The 20,078-nt window shown below is 46.6% G+C and overlaps 1 protein-coding gene across 1 annotated transcript in view; it reads right to left on the bottom strand.

Annotated features, from left to right (window-relative positions):
* Positions 1-2,342: 2,342 nt before the first annotated feature.
* NUDCD3 (NudC domain containing 3) overlaps positions 2,343-20,078 on the bottom strand; it is a 39,538-nt gene continuing 21,802 nt past the window's right edge. The window contains exons 4-7 of the mRNA XM_069766718.1: positions 11,641-11,773; positions 9,015-9,158; positions 3,967-4,155; positions 2,343-2,936 (exon numbers count right to left, since the gene is read on the bottom strand). Coding sequence (XP_069622819.1) covers positions 2,826-2,936; positions 3,967-4,155; positions 9,015-9,158; positions 11,641-11,773 — 577 coding nt within the window. The 3' untranslated portion in view covers positions 2,343-2,825. The remainder of the gene's footprint in view (positions 2,937-3,966; positions 4,156-9,014; positions 9,159-11,640; positions 11,774-20,078) is intronic.

The raw sequence follows: 20,078 nt of genomic DNA, 5'->3' as shown, positions 1-20,078 counted from the left end.
AACCTCTATTGTTGGTAAAATATTTGAAGGGTTTCTGAGGGATGTTATTCTGGATTATCTCAATGAGAATAACTGTTTAACTCCATATCAGCATGGGTTTATGAGAAATCGCTCCTGTCAAACCAATCTAATCAGTTTTTATGAAGAGGTAAGCTATAGGCTGGACCACGGTGAGTCATTGGACGTGGTATATCTCGATTTTTCCAAAGCGTTTGATACCGTGCCGCACAAGAGGTTGGTACACAAAATGAGAATGCTTGGTCTGGGGGAAAATGTGTGTAAATGGGTTAGTAACTGGCTTAGTGATAGAAAGCAGAGGGTGGTTATAAATGGTATAGTCTCTAACTGGGTCGCTGTGACCAGTGGGGTACCGCAGGGGTCGGTATTGGGACCTGTTCTCTTCAACATATTCATTAATGATCTGGTAGAAGGTTTACACAGTAAAATATCGATATTTGCAGATGATACAAAACTATGTAAAGCAGTTAATACAAGAGAAGATAGTATTCTGCTACAGATGGATCTGGATAAGTTGGAAACTTGGGCTGAAAGGTGGCAGATGAGGTTTAACAATGATAAATGTAAGGTTATACACATGGGAAGAGGGAATCAATATCACCATTACACACTGAACGGGAAACCACTGGGTAAATCTGACAGGGAGAAGGACTTGGGGATCCTAGTTAATGATAAACTTACCTGGAGCAGCCAGTGCCAGGCAGCAGCTGCCAAAGCAAACAGGATCATGGGGTGCATTAAAAGAGGTCTGGATACACATGATGAGAGCATTATACTGCCTCTGTACAAATCCCTAGTTAGACCGCACATGGAGTACTGTGTCCAGTTTTGGGCACCGGTGCTCAGGAAGGATATAATGGAACTAGAGAGAGTACAAAGGAGGGCAACAAAATTAATAAAGGGGATGGGAGAACTACAATACCCAGATAGATTAGCGAAATTAGGATTATTTAGTCTAGAAAAAAGACGACTGAGGGGCGATCTAATAACCATGTATAAGTATATAAGGGGACAATACAAATATCTCGCTGAGGATCTGTTTATACCAAGGAAGGTGACGGGCACAAGGGGGCATTCTTTGCGTCTGGAGGAGAGAAGGTTTTTCCACCAACATAGAAGAGGATTCTTTACTGTTAGGGCGGTAAGAATCTGGAATTCCTTGCCTGAGGAGGTGGTGATGGCGAACTCAGTCGAGGGGTTCAAGAGAGGCCTGGATGTCTTCCTGGAGCAGAACAATATTGTATCATACAATTATTAGGTTCTGTAGAAGGACGTAGATCTGGGTATTTATTATGATGGAATATAGGCTGAACTGGATGGACAAATGTCTTTTTTCGGCCTTACTAACTATGTTACTATGTTACTATGTTACTATGACTGTCATTTGCACCGACCATTTAGGAAAATCCGAGAAAAATGTCATTTGCATAATAATTTGGAAGATCGTGTGTGTATGTATGTGTGTGTGTGTGTGTATGTATATATGTATATATATATATATATATATATATATATATATATATATATATATGTATATATATATATATATACATATGTATATATATATATATATATATATATATACACATAAAAAAAAAAAAATATATATATATATATATATATATATATATATATATATATATATATATATATATATATATATATATATATATATATATATATATATATATATATATATATATATACACACACATAGCATATATATGGAGATTTCAGAGAGGAAGACGGGTTCAGATAGGGGGCTCACATGCTCCTCATTTTAAAGTAAAAGGGTAAAGGGATCTTGTCAGCAAAAACATGGTCTTTACATGCAGCCAGTGGGCTAATCTGCAGGTAAAAACAGTTTTAATATACTAGTATTGTTAATGACTTCATGCAATAAAGAACATTTTGTTTTTCATTTTCATTATATATTTTTTGTTACTGATGGGGAGGGAGTTTTTTCCCTTTTTGAATGTATATTACATTGCTAAAATTGTTGCAATGTATGTACAATGGAAAAAAATGGTTTAATAAAAAAATGATCTTATTAAAAAGGAAAAAAAAATACACCATGTTGAACATGAGTAGCGGTTTAATTGGAAGTGCGGTTGTGGGTAGAAAAGGAATATTTGTTCTGAAGCTGCTCGCTTCCAGTCATTGCAGCAGGGAACAGTAAGCGTGTCATTATAATGCCTACCTGCCTCTTGGCTGACAAGGTGCGCGGCGCAGCGAGGAAAGTAATAGTGTAGTGAGCAACATTTCACTACCCCTGCGCCGCCCCGAATACTGGAAGTGAGCACTACATGGAGAATTTAACTTCCTTTTTGCAATTAGACCGCAGAACAAAAATAGTATTTACCTACAGATCACCTTTATGGTTGCCGATACATACTGTTTTTTTTTTTTTTGCTAACAAGTTTCCCTCCAACTACGTAGATTTGGTTTTACTGGAATTTTTTTTTAATGCAACTCCTCCTCAATTTCCTGGGTGAACTGAAAAATACAGTAAGCCATGTCCTAACTCTTATGTCTGCCTCCATCTTACCAATGTCCTTGCTGGAGATGTCATCGGAGTGGAAACATGGACAGAAAATTTGCACCAATTCGGAATACAAAAAAAAAAAAAAAAAAGGGAAGGGAAAATGTTCCGCAGAATTAAGATAAAAGCTCCAGATCAAACCGATTATAAATAAGCACTTAAATACACTGTTATACGTGGAAGTGTATTGTAATGATAGAGGAAGGCGCGGCCTGTGACCGTGTAAACTGACCGCAGGAGGGACACGTTAGATCCTGCTCCTGTGTCAGAACTGCACGGCACCGGGCGAGATGTTGAACATGGAAGGATCAAACGCCTGCCCCTTGAACGGCGAGCCGTCCGCGTCCCATCCTTTCTTCAGCATGTCATGGACTTTCTGTAAGGGAACAAGAATAAGGCAGCATTGTGTGGTCAATCATATAAAGTGTGTGCTCCTATAAAAGCCGTGCAAGAGGCTGCAATTACAGTTCCCAGAGTAATCGTCATTCAGCTTTCTAAGGTTCCGGAATGTGAAATTTACCTAGAGTATAACTAAGCGCTCGGTATACCTAGTGCATAACTAAGCGCTCAGCTTACAATCCTATGAAATCTGATTGATAACTCGTGTGAACTAGATTTCCATTCAGCCCGGGGAAGAAGGAGGATATAAAGCTAACCCTTTCACTTTAGATAGTTGTTCGGCCAAGATTATTTGCTCTTGACCTCACCCCCCCATGCACACCCACACAGGACATGCATGCGTTCTCTATGAGTTTGGAGGACTATATCAATGCCAGATACTTTTAGTGGTTGGGTATCGTTCTGAAAACAAAAGACCTAGCATTAGGGATGAGCAATTTGATTTGTAGAACCCTGGTCGGGCGTCCAGTCCCGTCCTCCAAGGTAGCCGGTCTTCTCAGCATTTTTACTAAGCCCCACAACATTTTGTGCTGCCTAAAATAATGTCATGATGTGCAATGTGCAGTCCCGATCTTGCGGGGCCTTGTAAGTGCCTGAAGCCCCTTTAAATGCAGGACCCAGAAGAGAAGACCGTCTGCCAAAGTGGACCAGACTGGGCGTTAGACAAGGGCAGCGCAGATCAAGTTGCTCATCTTTATCTGGCATATTAATATACGATATGACCGGTGCTTCCTCCTTCCTTTAAATCCACCATCATATTAAGTAATAACCCCACACTCATCACATGGTCCATGGCCTCCTCACAAAAACATGTGTTCGGCTGACGTTCATCTAATGTGTGGAAAGGGGACAAATCAAGGTTTAAAAAAAATTTTCTTCCCCTTTGGATATGTAGAGGTGGTGCCAAGAGCAAGAATCTGGGGCCATTTTCCCGTAGTCAGTGTATAAGCATAGAAAGTGATATTCTATAGTGAAGGAGGATAGTCACATCTAAGGCTACGACGTACCAGCTCGTGGCTCTGTGGCTTCCCTTGCAGCTTTTGGTGATAGTCAAAAGTGAGCCTGTCCAGCACGGCGTGTTCATCGTCGTCCACGGTAGCCATGCCGCGCTCCTTGTTGATCTTGTCTATGTCGATTTTCTCCTCGCCCTCTAACACGGCGTTCCACCAGTATTCCCCGCATTTACTCAGACTAATCTGGGGGGGGGGAAAAATATAAGACCCCAAAAGGTTGGTTTAATGAGTAATTTCTCAGTTTCCCAGTGGAGTAATGTGTAAACTGGGAGAGCAGAGTGGTGCTAAAGGGTGAGAAACAGAACGGCCTGTAAAGTGCATCAATGCCTCACAACCTGCATCCATATAGATGTAAATGACAGTGCTCCAGTGCAGAGTCCAAGGTTATCCTATGAATCATTGTTATTGCAAACATCCCAAAGAGCTGATTTAAAGAGAATCTTTCACCAGGTTTTCGTTATGTAATCTGAGAGCAGGAAGATGTAGGGGCTAAGACCCCGATACCAGGGATGTGTCACTTATTAGGCTGTGTGCTGTAGTTTCAATACAATCAGTGTTTTATCAGCATGAGATTATCACTACAGGACTAGGTGACTCGTGCTTCCTGGGCAACTGTTCTATGTAACCCCGCCCTCCTGCACTGATTGGCAGCTGTCTGTCATTGTACACAGGAAGCTGCCAATCAGTGGTGTAGGCGTGGCTTTACAGAGCTCAGCATTCTGAACTCTGCTAGATCAGCAGCAGAGAATACAGTAATTGCATAAAAATGATAGCAAGCAGATCAGTAAGTGACATCACTGGAATCAGGGTCTCTGTCCCTACACTATGCTGCTCTCACAGTAGATAGCAAAAAAAAAAACAGGTGATAGTAATTTGCTTAGTTTCTAGCATAAGTTAACATTACATTATTTTTTTGTTTCCATGCATATCCCTTATTGCTCCTACTGTGGATCTGGGTATGTAACCTGGGAAGAATCTCTCCCCTTCCCCCACTGGCAGCTGAAAATAGAGTCCATTTTTACTTCTCCTGTAGGAGTCTTTATATCTTTATACTGCCTCTGCTCTTTCCATGAGATGAAGGGCAGTAAGTAATTTCTGTTGGCTGCTGTGCGATGAACACAGGGTCACTTAATGGAGGGAGAGCGACAGAGCATGTGTGACCACCACCGTGCAGCTCATTAGGTGGACATGAACAGCAGGTGGCGCTATACTAAAGGTAATAATGTAAAGTATGAGTACATACTAAAAGTTTGGACACTCCTCATTTAAAGATTTTTCTGTATTTTCATGACTATGAAAATTGTACATTCACACTGAAGGCAGCAAAACTATGAATTAACACATGTGGAATTATATACATAACAAAAAAGTGAAACAACGGAAAATATGTCTTGTATTCTAGGTTCTTCAAAGTAGCCACCTTTTGCTTTGATGACTGCTTTGCACACTCTTGGCATTCTCTTGATGAGCTTCAAGAGGTAGTCACCGGGAATGGTTTTCACTTCGCAGGTGTGCCCTGTCAGGTTTAATAAGTGGGATTTCTGCAAAAGAGAAATGGGAGGAAGAGTTGGGAAGGATAGAGGAGGATAAATGGGAGGATATCATGGAGTATATTCTCCAATTATTACGTGAGCCGGGTAGACTTTCGCAATTATATGTGCTTCACAGAGTATAGAGAACTCCAGATAGACTATATAAGGCAGGGCTGAGACAGACCTCCGAGTGTCCTAGGTGCCAGTCCGAGGGGGCAGGGATTCTACACGTTATGGCAATGTACGAGATTGAATTCATACTGGTTGGATGTGGGAGAAGCAACTGGAAAATCGTATGGCTGTGCAAGAAAGAGATCCTTACCCCACAATGGGCTATTTTTAATATTTTAGACGAGGCATCCCACAAACTACCTAGACACATCAAAGCAACACTTATGATTTGGGCCTCGGCAACCAGGAAAAGCATTTTACACCAGTGGTTGAGACCAGGGGTCCCTTCGTTGTCTTTCATCCGCACTAAAATCCAGTTCATATTCAGAATGGAGTGGCTGGACACACTAACTAACAGAGAGAAACAAGTAGGTAGATTCCTATCCACATGGGCATCTTTTATTCCTTCGCTTCCTCTGGAGACTAGGGAGAAACTAAAAACACATTTTGAAAATACTCAATGTATCTTTTGCAGCGGATAGGTGGCAGATCGCCAGTTCCTTAAGACATCTCTATGGTGCGCGCAGGCAGAGTATGGGGTTTTCCGGTTAGGTTTATGTGGGGGGGGGGGAGGAGGGAATTTGGGGTTACAGTATTATTCAATATTGTTACTCTTTCATTTGACCTATTGATGGTAATGTTTGATTTGTACTGTATTTACAAAACTTTAATAAAAAGATTTAAAAAAAAAAAAAAAAAGAAAGAGATCCTGTGATAGATATTTTGGGATATGACTTTGAAAGTGTCCCCAAGTGCAGTGGCAAAAACCATCAAGCGCTACAAAGAAACTGGCTCACATGAGGACCGCCCCATGAAAGGAAGACCAAGAGTCACCTCTGCTTCTGAGGATAAGTTTATCCGAGTCACCAGCCTCAGAAATCGCAGGTTAACAGCAGCTCAGATTAGAGACCAGGTCAATGCCACACAGAGTTCTAGCAGCAGACTCATCTCTACAACAACTGTTAAGAGGAGACTTTGTGCAGCAGGCCTTCATGGTAAAATAGCTGCTAGGAAACTACTGCTAAGGACAGGCAACAAGCAGAAGAGACTTGTTTGGGCTAAAGGAATGGACATTAGACCAGTGTAAATCCTTGCTTTGTTCTGATGAGTCCAAATTTGAGATCTTTGGTTCCAACCACCGTGTCTTTGTGCGACGCAGAGAAGGTGAACGGATGGACTCTACATGCCTGGTTCCCACCGTGAAGCATGGAGGAGGAGGTGTGATGGTGTGGGGGTGCTTTGCTGGTGACACTGTTGGGGATTTATTCAAAATTGAAGGCATACTGAACCAGCATGGCTACCACAGCATCTTGCAGCGGCATGCTATTCCATCCGGTTTGCGTTTAGTTGGACCATCATTTATTTTTCAACAGTACAATGACCCCAAACACACATCCAGGCTGTGTATGTGCTATTTGACCAAGAAGGAGAGTGATGGGGTGCTACGTCAGATGACCTGGCCTCCACAGTTACCAGACCTGAACCCAATTGAGATGTTTGGGGTGAGCTGGACTGCAGAGTGAAGGCAACAGGGCCAACAAGTGCTAAGCATCTCTGGGAACTCCTTCAAGATTGTTGGAAGACCATTCCCGGTGACTACCTCTTGAAGCTCATCAAGAGAATGCCAAGAGTGTGCAAAGCAGTCATCAAAGCAAAAGGTGGCTACTTTGAAGAACCTAGAATATAAGACATATTTTCAGTTGTTTCACACTTTTTTGTTAAGTATGTAATTCCACATGTGTTAATTCATAGTTTTGATGCCTTCAGTGTGAATGTAAAATGTTCATGGTCATGAAAATAAAGAAAAATCTTTAAATGAGAAAGTGTGTCCAAACTTTTGGTCTGTACTGTAGGTAAATGACAATGTCATGATCAGCTTACTCCCACTAGTGATTTATATATATATATACTAGATGGCAGCCCGATTCTAAAGAATCGGGAGTCTAGAATCCATATATACTTTATTTATTCAAATGTAAGAATAATACAATTAATAAATAATAGTAAAAAAGAACAAAAATAATAGGCAGTATATGGAGAAAACACCAAACAAAAGTTCAAAATTGGTGTGAAAATGTCACTGAACCACTTCACAACTAAATATATATAGTTTTGGTAAATGGTATTATCATTTTTTTGACGAAATTCGGCAGGAGCTTGAAGAGCAACGTCACTGGGCCCGCCTCCACGCAGTAGAAACTTGCTGTGAGGTAAAAATTCAAAAATCACACCAAAATGGCGGGCGGAGTGTGTCACAGTACGGCACGTTTCTGATTGGTCGCTCGCAGCAGGCGGCAACCAATCAGACACTGGACACTGTTGACGTCACTTAGCTCCGGACATTAGCTCCGGACATTATCTCCGGACAGGAAGTTGGCACAAATTGCAGGAAGTAGTATTCTAGGCAATTATATATTAGATAAACCCCGATGAGTGATATATATTTGATAGGTGGATGAATTGTAAACCATTTGGGAAAACTCTGAGAACCAAGAGAGGATGTACCGAACCTGAGGTCCAAAGAAGAAGGTGTGGGACGAATGTTGTAAGGATAAAAGTACCTTTATTAAACAAGCATGGTGAATGGTAGCACTACATACAAAGAAGGGCCTGCACTTGAATGAAATACTTTGATTACTATACAAGATAAAAAAATTAATATTTATATATTAATTGATCAAAAACTTTAAAAACCCCAGACCACTGAATGAAGATGGGGTATATCAAATAAGTGATAAGCTATATGGTGACATTAGATAAATATCGCGGTGAGTAGTAGGTGGCGATGAAGGACATGTTTCAAAACGCGCGTCGGGGTGTGGCCCCACTTGGACCACGGACCTCCACCCTACCTGTCAATCCATTTCTATTTTACCCTCCTTATTTAGTAAAGGTACTTTTAGCCTTAGGCCGGGATCACACATGCGAGAAACACGTCCGTGTCTCGCATGTGAAACCCAAGCTCTGGCGCCGGCACTTGGGAGCGGAGCGTGCGGCTCCATATGTTCCTATGCGGCCGCACGCTCCGCTCTGGAGTGCCGGCGCCAGAGCTTGGATTTTACATGCAAGACACGAACGTGTTTCTCGCATGCGTGATCCCGGCCTTACAACTTTCGTTCCACAGCTTCATTTTTGGACCTCAAGTTTGGTACATCCTCTCTTGGTTCTCTGTGTTCTCAATCAGTACAGATAATGAAATGGGGAAAGTAATAACCGGGTCTTGCACAGTTATGCAGCACAATAAGCTGAGCAGATCTATAGGGGGGTATCACCGAGGACTCACACCTGCCTCCAGGTAAGCGGTACGTGCCACTCGTGAGGCATCATCTATCTTATTACCGAGATACACTTCCCAGGTTCCAGGCTCCACAGGGAGGTCTCTGCATTTATTTTGTGAGTGAAGTTCCCATCCATCAGGACACGCTCGCCTTGACTGTCTCTCACGGCCACTCGGATACATGAGCCGCGCAAGTCCACCGATACCTGGGGGAGTACACAGAGAAGCAATATAGCATCAATCGGGTAAAGGGTCCGTCCATTACTACAATTATTTAGTTATAAATGGGCCCCTGGTGGTCCTAAAATTAAAAAGAAAAACACATACAGTGCATCACTGCCTATTAGTCTCCTGACTTTCTCTTCCGGTGGAAATTGTCACTTGACTATTGCAACCAAAACCCGCAGATTGGTTGCAGCAGTGATATGACATCCTACAAAGGTTTCCATGCTCCCTATTCTGGTGGGGTACGTTACGTGACTGGTGCAGCCAGAGAAAGCTAGGGGGACTGTCTCTTCCAGCTGGAACGTCACATGACCGCTGCAGCCAATCAGTGGCCACTGACTTGCTGCAATGTTTAGATAGTGTCCCCTACTGGAAGTGTAAAGGCCTCTCCCGATGTCTGTGTAACTCTAAAGGTGATTTCCTATAAGAGAGGGACATCACGGACCTCTGCAGTAAAATGGTCAATAAAAGCGAGAAGAGGATTTTACCAAAGACCCCATTATTAGAAGTCTATAGTGGTCCCAGTTCAGAAGATTAGGAGCAGCATCTTTTCCATCAGCCTGCTGACAAGCCTCATAAGAATATGCAACCTACAGATGGTGGAGAGAATCAAGCTGCTTCATCGAGTATCACCGTCTTATCCGACGTCTGATAATTCCCACTTTCCGTTACATAATATATTCCTTCGCTAGGTATCTCCAAGGGTTAAAAGTGTAGGCTCCCGTTTGGCAAACGTATGCTTCTATATTAAGAAGACTGCATGTACAATACTTCCCTAAGTATTATCATTGGAATTGATGAGCAGGAGCGATCTAATAATAAAAAAAAAAAAAAAAAAGAATTGCTCTGCCTGTCCTGGTAATCAGTCAGCAGGAGGCAGGCTGCTCACAAGACTAGGGGCAGAAGGGTGAGCTTTATTTCTCAGACGCTGCTCATGTATCGTAGTGCTCTCGTTCACTAAGTGTTGTAAACAGGCCACACCATGCGGCTAAAGCTGCGCCCACCCATGACGGGTCAATTGCCACATGATTAGGAGACAAGGTTATTTGGAAATTGGCCATCTGTCACGCTGGGTGAGGGAGAAACTAGGTGCACAACAATGGGAAGAGGGTGGGGGAGCCCAAACACTAGGAACGGTGGAGTGGAGACAAGGCTCGTTATTGACTTTTAGGACCGATACCTCAATAGGTGGCACTCAACATCTTGTGCTCTTCCTCTCTGAAGAGGAAATTTCCATATTTCAATTCCCATAGAAGCATTGCATGGCCTATAAGTCTCTTTACACCATTTATGCACTCTCTACAAAAAGAAACATTCCCCCTTAGACCCAAGTCAGAGGCCTCTCACCCAGCCAAATCAGATCTCCTGCTTTTACACTGATGAGGGGCAAGTGTTGCAAATAGTTTTTGATATGGCTCCTAATCCCAAGTCATATGACAAGTCTCACTAAAGGGTCGATATTGACCTTTTCGGATTGCTGCTTCCAATTGGTAACTTTAAAGTTTCTGTGCGCTTCATCTCTGAAGAGGATATTTGCATATTTCCTCCATCTCTGACCGTATAATGCCCATTACCATGGAGAAATCAGAACGTGAGAGCAGCAGGTAAATCCAAGACTACCTGCTAACTAGAAATTACTATGAAAGTGCTAGGCTATAGTACGAAGACTGCTGCAAGGGGACATTTGGGACCAATAATGGATGAAAACTCAGTTCTCCAACACCAGTGCCTCTAAATGAAAAGTTTCGCTTTAACCCTTTTATGACAACCAATACACCTTTACACAAATAATAAGGCACCTTATTCTATGGCACCCTATTTTTAAGGTGCAGTTGTCCTTTGCAGCCCTGCAGCTAACAGCCTGGCCCCTGTGTTAATGCTTGGGATTGGAACAGTTTAATCATTCTAGTCTAAAAAAAAAAAACTTGCAAATTGACCAAATGGGGCTCACTGGTTGGCACAAACAGGGATTGGAGGGCTTCAGCTTCAACCCGTGAGTAATATCTATATTGATTATTTAAGGCATTACCTCCCTTTGCCCCAATTTTGTCCATTATTAGAAATCCTCTTTAAAGGCCAAAACAAGCTTGGTCACCAACATCTAGTCCATGTGTGAGGTCTCGGGCTGACACTTGTGGAGTTAGCTGTCACACGGGCTGGTACTGACTTCCCTAAATGACTGACTCTACCAATACTGCGCCGGTGAGTGAAGATGAGATACGGCTCTATTACACAGGACAATACCATGCAGGCAGGTTCTGAAGGTTTCTCTACACAGGTTGAGACGTACGGCTGGTTCACATCTGCAGATGAATAAAAACCACTCGAGACTCCTCAAAAATCCTTTGTGTCTACTTAAAGCAATTTTCTGTCTGGTTTTTGTACTAGTCTGTATCACCCTCTACTGGAAGCCGTGGTGGCACGTCGGCTTCAGACATAACGAAAGAGCAGCACACAAATCACCTGTCTGCCTTTAACCACATCTTTCGCCACAGGCACTTTGATTTCCAGGTCAGAGTAATCCTGTGACCATGTGTAGTTTTCCCTCACCGCGCCGTTGTAGCTGTCTGAGTCCGTCTGGAAACTCTCTTGGCTCCTGATAAAAAAAACAAAAAACAAGCAAATCAGAGACATGTAAAGCTGTATCGGTCTTCCCGGTCTGTAGACCATAGCACTGGACCTCACCTACCCATACGAAGCGGTGTCCTACCACCCTCCCCATACTCACGCAATATGGGCTGAGGCTTATTTACCAGCCATTTATTTACTTTAGAAATATCTTTCTACATGATATTTACTATGATGATTGACAGACCAAGTTCTTCTGTATATCTGATATCTTTTTCCAGCACACTGATGAAGGTCTGACACAGATCGAAATGTTTTTGTATGTAATTCTGGATTACTGTTCATCACTCTGAGTGCCAAGTTCCTTACATTGACTAACTAGATTAACGGGGCCCTTACACCGAGCGATCAGAAGACTGACAACTCCCCACATTCCCCCATACACACAAATGATTGGCAGCAATTTGTCTGTCTGGATAAAAAAAAGCATTGGGGGTTTCAACTCAGACTGCCCGATCCTGATGTCCACCGACAATCTGTAGGGGGTAGAGTTGGGAGAACCCTATACACATCAGATGCCTGTTCAGCAGACGGTGTTTTGTTTGTTTGGTTTTGGAGGCTTGACAAGAAGAAGGGACTATTTGGCAAGGTCTACATTAAGGTTGGGCTTAGATTAGCAGAACCCTGAACCAGCATCCACGACTGTCCTCCATATATTACTCCACGTATGCGGGACCAGAGTCGAACTTCCTAGGTGAGGACTCCGGGTACCTTTAGCAAGAGCGCCAAGGAAGCCAACATTCAAGTGCAGGATAAGAAAGTTCCCAGGAACCCAGGAGTAACCAATGTGGATGTCGGATCCACATCCGGCTCATCTTCTTACTCATCTCTAGTCTGTATAGGTCCGTTGTTACGTGGATATTTCTACAGCAAATTTACCTAGGCACCGCCTGGAAATCCTACAGACAAATTCTCACTGACTAGTTCAGATTTTGGTGCAGACTTTTCTGCTAAAAAGAAGGTAATTTGCAGCAAAATCAGCAATTACACCTATTACTGAGAAGTTATTTAGGATTTTTACTTCTCAAATGACGGAAATAGCGATGTTCTGAGGATTTTGCTGCTCAATTTTCTTGTGGAGAAATTCCACAGTAAGTGGATGAGATTTGTACTTTATAAAATCTACATCAGTACAGTCTTTACTGGCGCTACCCTATTTATGTGAACCAAATATTCTATGTTCCGACTAGTTGGGGCTGAGCCTGCAATCATCATGTTCCTGCGACCCATCCTGGAGGTTGTTTTTGCAGATTCATTTATAACAAGAAACCTACGGCTTTGTGCACATGGAGTTTTCTTGAGGAGTTTACAAACACGAAATTGTGCTACGTTAGTCTTCACTTCACCCACACTCCACACCTTGGCAACAGACATGGTGGAACAGTGGGTCTTCTCCTTTCCACCACCTGCACCTTCAACTCAATTCTCCTCCCTCTAACCTCTAAGTGGCCATCATTTACCGACCCCCTGGCCCCTGCCACTACCTTTATTGGCCACGTCTCCACCTGCCTTCTATAGTTCCTCTCTGCTCCATCCATCATCATGGGTGATTTTAACATCCCCACTGACACCCACCAATCGGCAGCCTCTAAACCGCTATCACTTCTCTGGCCTCACCCAGTGGTCTGCTATAGCCACCCACAGATGGGCATACATTAGACATCATCTTCACCTGTCTCTGCCCCCTAACTAACCTCACTATCGCCCCTCTCCCCCTATTTGAACACGTATATTCTCTTCCCTGTCCTGCTCACCTGCCCCCCAAGTCCAGCATCTATCTCAACCCCGGAGAAACTTCACACGCCTAGACTCACACACTCTCCAACTCTGTTTTACCACTGTCCTCCATATCTTCACTCCACGATGCAGATAGCGTGCCACTGTTTTCTGCATTACTTAACCCACATCAGCTATTGACTCAGTCACCCCTTTCGTGCATGGCAGAGTGTGACAAATCAATAGACAGCCCTGGCATACCAACCTCACTAAAAAGCTTCAGCGAGTGTCCACGGCTGTAAAGCAGCGCTGGAAAAAAGCACATTCACAGGAAGACTTCACCACATTCATACAAGCAACTTTCATATTCAAGTCAACCCTCCCCTCTGCTAAACAAACCAACCTCATAACCCCCCATAAATGCTTATACCCCACAACCCCAAACAGCTATTTAACACTTAACTCCCTCCTCCACCCACCACTGACCCCTCAGACGTTCCTCAACTCAGCCGAAGCCTTTGTACTACACTTCAACAACAAGATCGACCAAATCAGGCAAGGCTTTACTACTCAACCACCACAAGCCCTATGTATACTAGAACACTGACCTCTCCCACTAACCTTCCTCCATACCATCACTGAAGGAGAGCTTACTCATCTCCTCTCCACCTGTGCACTTGAGCCCATCCCATCTCCTCCCCAACCGCACCTCCGCACTTATCCCAGCCCTAAATTATCACTAATTTCTGGTACCTTCCCTTCTGCTTTTAAACACGCCACAATTACGTACAACTATCCTAAAGAAGCCATTCCTCGACCCAACCTCTAGCTCCAGCTATCGGCCTATTTCACCGCTCCCATTCGTCTCCAGTCCAAACTGCTTGAAATGCACGTACACACTGCACTTTCCTCCTACCTCTCATTTAAACTACTCTTTGACAACCTTCAGTCCGGCTTAGGCCCCCCACTGTTCCACCGAAACTGCCTTAGGCTACTTTCACATTAGCGTCGGTACGGGCCCGTCGCAGTGCGTCGGGCCGACGTACCGACGCATGCTGTGAAGTAAAAGCACAACGGGGGGCAGCGGATGCAGTTTTTCAACGCATCCGCTGTCCCATTGTAAGGTCCGGAGAGGAAGGGGCGGAGTTCTTTGCAGGATGCGTTTTTTCTCCAAAACGACACATTGCGACGAAGGCCAAACGACGCTAGTGTGAAAGTAGCCTTAGCCAAAATTACCAATGACTTACTGCCAAAGCCAATTTCTCTATACTCCTCCTAGATTTGTCCTCTGCCTTCGACACAGTCGACCACTCCCTCCTACTGCAGATCCTCTCTTCCCTCGGTATCACAGACCTCGCCCTCTCTTCTCATACCTCTGTAACCGCACATTTAAGGTACCGTCAAACATAACGATATCGTTAACGATATCGTTTCTTTTTGTGACGTAGCAACGATATCGTTAAGGAAATCGTTATGTGTGACAGCGACCAACGATCAGGCCCCTGCTGGGAGATCGTTGGTCGCTGAGGAAAGTCCAGAACTTTATTTCGTCGCTGGACTTCCCGCTGACATCGCTGGATCGGCGTGTGTGACGCCGATCCAGCGATGTCTTCACTGGTAACCAGGGTAAACATCGGGTTACTAAGCGCAGGGCCGCGCTTAGTAACCCAATGTTTACCCTGGTTACCAGCGTAAACGTTAAAAAAACAAACACTACATACTTACCTTCAGCTGTCTGTCCCCGGCGCTGTGCTTCTCTGCACTCCTCCTGCATCCTGTGTCAGCGCCGGCCAGCCGGAAAACAGGATTTTTGGTTGCTTACCGTAAAATCTGTTTCTTGAAGCCTCCATTGGGGGACACAGGAACCATGGGTGTATGCTGCTGCCACTAGGAGGCTGACACTATGCAAATAAAAAAGTTAGCTCCTCCTCTGCAGTGTACACCCCACCGACTGGCATTATACTCTTCAGTTAGTGAGAAAGCAGTAGGAGATAATGAAACAAGGTTGAAAAACCATAACCACAAACTTGAGAACTGTAACGTGAGAACAGTCATAGAACAGATAACAACAGAAAACATTGGGAGGGTGCTGTGTCCCCCAATGGAGGCTTCAAGAAACAGATTTTACGGTAAGCAACCAAAAATCCTGTTTTCTTTATCGCCTCTCATTGGGGGACACAGGAACCATGGGACGTCCCAAAGCAGTCCCAAGGGCGGGAGAACGGACTTCCATCAGGTCAGAGGACTCACCACTGCCGCCTGCAGGATCCTTCTGCCTAGGCTGGCGTCCGCCGATGCGTAGGTATGGACCTTGTAAAATTTGGCGAACGTGTGGATGGAAGACCAAGTTGCCGCTTTGCAAAGCTGTAGGGCGGAAGCCCTGTGGTGCACCGCCCAGGAGGCGCCGACTGCCCGGGTAGAGTGAGCCTTAATCCCAGGAGGGGGCACTCTGTTCTTGACCCGGTAAGCCTCTAAAATTGCCGTTCTGATCCAGCGAGCAATAGTCGCTTTAGAAGCCGGCTGGCCTCTGCGTGTGCCATCAGGAATGACGAAAAAAGAATCCGTCTTCCGGAAAGAGGATGTTCTATCCAGATAAATCCTCACTGCCCTGACTAGGTCTAGCTTGTTCAACGATCGCTCCAGAGGATGAGTCGGAGCTGGACAAAAGGAAGGTAGAACGATGTCCTCGTTGAGGTGGAAGGTGGAAACCACCTTAGGAAGAAAAGAAGGTGGAGGTCGGAAGACCACCTTGTCCTGGTGAATGACCAAAAACGGAGGGCGGCAAGACAGTGCCGCCAGCTCGGAAACGCGGCGAATGGACGTGATGGCCACAAGAAAGGCCACCTTCCAAGATAAAACTGATAGAGGAATCTCCCTAAGAGGTTCAAAGGGAGAAACCTTCAAAACGTCCAGTACCAGGTTTAGGTCCCAAGCCTCCACAGGGGCCCTGAACGGCGGGACGGCGTGGGCTACCCCCTGAAAGAAGGTCTTAACCTGTGGCCGAGAGGCCAAGGTCTTCTGAAAGAGGATGGAAAGCGCAGAGACCTGACCCTTCAGGGAACTAAGAGCCAGGCCCGAATCCAGTCCTGCCTGAAGGAAGGCCAAAAGAGAAGGCAGAGAAAAAACCATAGGCGGCACGCGGTTGGACTCGCACCAACGGAAGTAGGCCTTCCAGGTGCGGTAGTAGATCCTGGAAGACGAAGGCTTCCGAGCCTGAATCATGGTGTGAATCACCCGGTCCGAAAGGCCGGACGCTCTTAGAACCGCGGTCTCAACAGCCACGCCGTTAAACTGAGCGACCGAGAATTCGGGTGGCAGATCGGACCCTGGGACAGCAGATCGGGCCTGTCTGGAAGGCACCAGGGAGCGTCCGCGAGAAGGTTGACGAGCTCCGCGAACCAAGCTCTCCTGGGCCAATCCGGGGCGATCAGGATGACCGTCACCCCTTCCGCTTTGATCTTCTTCAACAGTTTGGGAAGTAATGGAAGGGGTGGGAACAGGTAGGGCAGCTCGAACTGTGACCAAGGAATGGCCAGAGCATCGACGCCCACTGCGAGAGGATCGCGGGACCTGGAGACGAATTGCGGAACCTTCCTGTTGATTCGAGACGCCGTGAGATCCACATCCGGAGTTCCCCATCGAAGACAAATCTGATGGAAGACCTCCGGATGCAGGGACCATTCCCCTGCCGCGAGACCCTCGCGGCTGAGGAAGTCGGCGGCCCAGTTTTCTATGCCGGGGATATGCACCGCGGATATCACCGGAACCGTTGCCTCTGCCCAAAGGAGGATCTTGGATACCTCGGCAAGGGCCAAGGAGCTCCGAGTCCCCCCCTGATGGTTGACATATGCCACAGCCGTGGCGTTGTCCGTCTGGATCCGGACTGGAAGGCCCCTGAGGATCCTTTCCCAATGGCGGAGGGACAGAAAGATGGCCCGAATTTCGAGCACGTTGATCGGCAGCGCAGACTCCTGCGGCGACCAACGGCCCTGAACCGTCAGGTGGCGAAAAACCGCACCCCAGCCGATCAGGCTGGCATCCGTTGTCACCACCTGCCAGTGAACCGGAAGGAAGGACCTGCCCTGGGAGATGAGAGGAGACGTCAGCCACCAGTTGAGAGACCGCTTGACCCGAAAGGAGAGTCTGATCGGCCGATCCAGGGAGAAGACCGACCTGTCCCACTGAGACAGAATGGCTTGCTGAAGGGGTCGAGAATGGAATTGGGCGAAGGGAATCGCTTCCAAGGTAGCTACCATCCTCCCCAGAACCTTCATGGCCGATCGGAGGGAGGGAGGCCGAGGACCCTGGAGCAAGAGTATGTCCCGACAAAGGGTGGATCTCTTGTCTTTGGGAAGGAAGACTCTGGACTGACGAGTGTCGAAGAGCATGCCCAGAAAGATGATGCGCTGAGAAGGAATAAGGCAGGACTTCTTCCGGTTGACCAGCCATCCGAAACGGGATAAGGTGTCGAGAACAATGGACAAGCTTTCGTGGGCTTGAGCAAAGGACGGAGCCTTGATGAGGATGTCGTCGAGGTATGGAAACAGGACCAAGCCTCTGACCCTCAAAATGGCCATCAGCGCCGCCATGATTTTCGTGAACACCCTTGGCGCGGTTGCGAGACCGAACGGCAGGGCGACGAACTGAAAATGATCTTGTTGCACTGCAAAGCGCAGGAAACGGTGATGTCCGGGAAATATTGGAACATGTAGGTAGGCGTCCTGGATATCTATAGAGCATAGAAATTCCTGAGCCTCCATGGAAGCAATTACTGAACGAAGGGATTCCATCCTGAAGTGTCTCAGGCGAACCCTCCTGTTCAGCAATTTGAGGTCCAGAATGGGACGAACCTTGCCGTCTTTTTTCGGTACCACAAAGAGGTTCGAGTAGAAACCCGTGTACCGTTCCTTTTCTGGGACGGGAACAATTACCCCGGATTTTAGCAGAGAAGCGATGGCTGCGAAGAAGCCCGGAAACAAAGCGGGATCTTTTGGAGGACGAGATTGGAAGAAACGATCCCTGGGTCGGGAGGCGAACTCTATTTTGTATCCCGAGGATACAACTTCCCTGACCCATGCATCCTCTACTGCGGAAATCCAGACGTCCCTGAAACGGAGAAGACGGCCCCCCAACCTGGGAGTTGGGCTGGAGTCTTGCCGAGAGTCATGCGGAAGTGGATCTTCCAGTCCTGGGCCTGGACGATCTACCCTGGGAATAGCGAGGACGCCATGACGGAGTGGGCCTGAAGGACACCGCCTTCTTCTCTTGACGTGCCTGTGGCCTCTGTTGCTGCTGGGAAAAGGAGTTTGATGCAGCGAAGCGACGAAAAGGCCGAAACGAGCGAAACTGCCGTCTAGGGGGAGGGCGACGAGGTTTAGCCTGGGGGAGAAGGGAACTTGTGCCCCCAGTGGCGTCCTTAATGATCTGGTCCAGCTGGGAACCAAAGAGACGAGAGCCCTGGAAGGGCAGACTAGTGAGGGACTTTTTGGAGGACAAGTCCGCCTGCCAGGCCTTGAGCCAAACGGTCCGGCGGATGGCAACGGCATTGCTGGAAGCCTGAGCCGCACAAGAGGCGACATCCAGGGAGGCGGAAACCAGGTATTCACCCGCGTGGGAAATCTGGTTGGCAAGTTCCGCTAATTGCGCGGGAGGAGCCCCGTCCAGGATACCTCGCCGTAGATCCTTGGCCCATTTTGAGATGGATTTTGAAGCCCAAGTGGAAGCAAAGGCTGGGCATAGCGCTGCTGAAGCCGCTTCAAAGGCAGATTTCGCGAAGGATTCTATAACTCTGTCGTTAGAATCCTTCAGAGACGCTCCGCCGGACAGTGGAAGCACCGTGTTGGTGGACAGCCTGGAAACAGGGGGATCCACCGAGGGAGAGACCGTCCAATTGGCAGTAAGATCTGGTGAAAAAGGATATAACACCCCCAGGCGTTTTCCCCTCTGAAAACGTCTGGTCGGATTCTCTCTCTCTCTGGCCAGGATTTCCTCGAATTCAGGATGAGGAGCAAAAAATTTTGAAGGTGGTTTGGCCCGTCTAAACGAAACCGCCTGATCTGCGGGTTCCGTAGAGGGATCCTTAATGCCACAGGTTTGGTTTATAGCCCGAATGAGGTTCTGGACCGACTCACTCATGGTGGCGATTTGGCTAGGATCCAGCTCCGAAATCTCCTCTGAGGGCGCATCAGATAAAGCCTCGCCTGACTCAGGGGAGGAGGAACGGTGCGACACCAACCGCGGGGGAGGGCCGGGCGGCGAGATGGAACGCGAAGAGGACTCAGACCGACGTTCCTGTCTGGACCTTTTGTAGCTTGGCAAGGAGGTCTCGGGTGGCGGTTCCTGCGACCCGCTGGCCACGGCAGGGGTCTGCAGGGGTAACCGATCCAGCGCGGACACCAAGGTATGAGATACCCGTGTTAAATCGGCCACCGATTGTGACAGAGAGGCGGCCCAGCCTGGGATGGGGGGATCACTCTCGGGCGGAACAGTCGGGGGATCCTGGGCGGTGGGAACAATCGGGTTGCTGCAGGACTGACACAGCGGAGAGGACTGACCTG

This window comes from Ranitomeya imitator, chromosome 4 (genome assembly GCF_032444005.1).
Source record: "Ranitomeya imitator isolate aRanImi1 chromosome 4, aRanImi1.pri, whole genome shotgun sequence".
In the NCBI taxonomy this organism is placed as follows: Eukaryota; Metazoa; Chordata; class Amphibia; order Anura; family Dendrobatidae; genus Ranitomeya; species Ranitomeya imitator.
The sequence above is the reverse complement of the archived record's forward strand: the minus strand, read 5'-3'. Positions and strand labels throughout refer to the sequence as shown.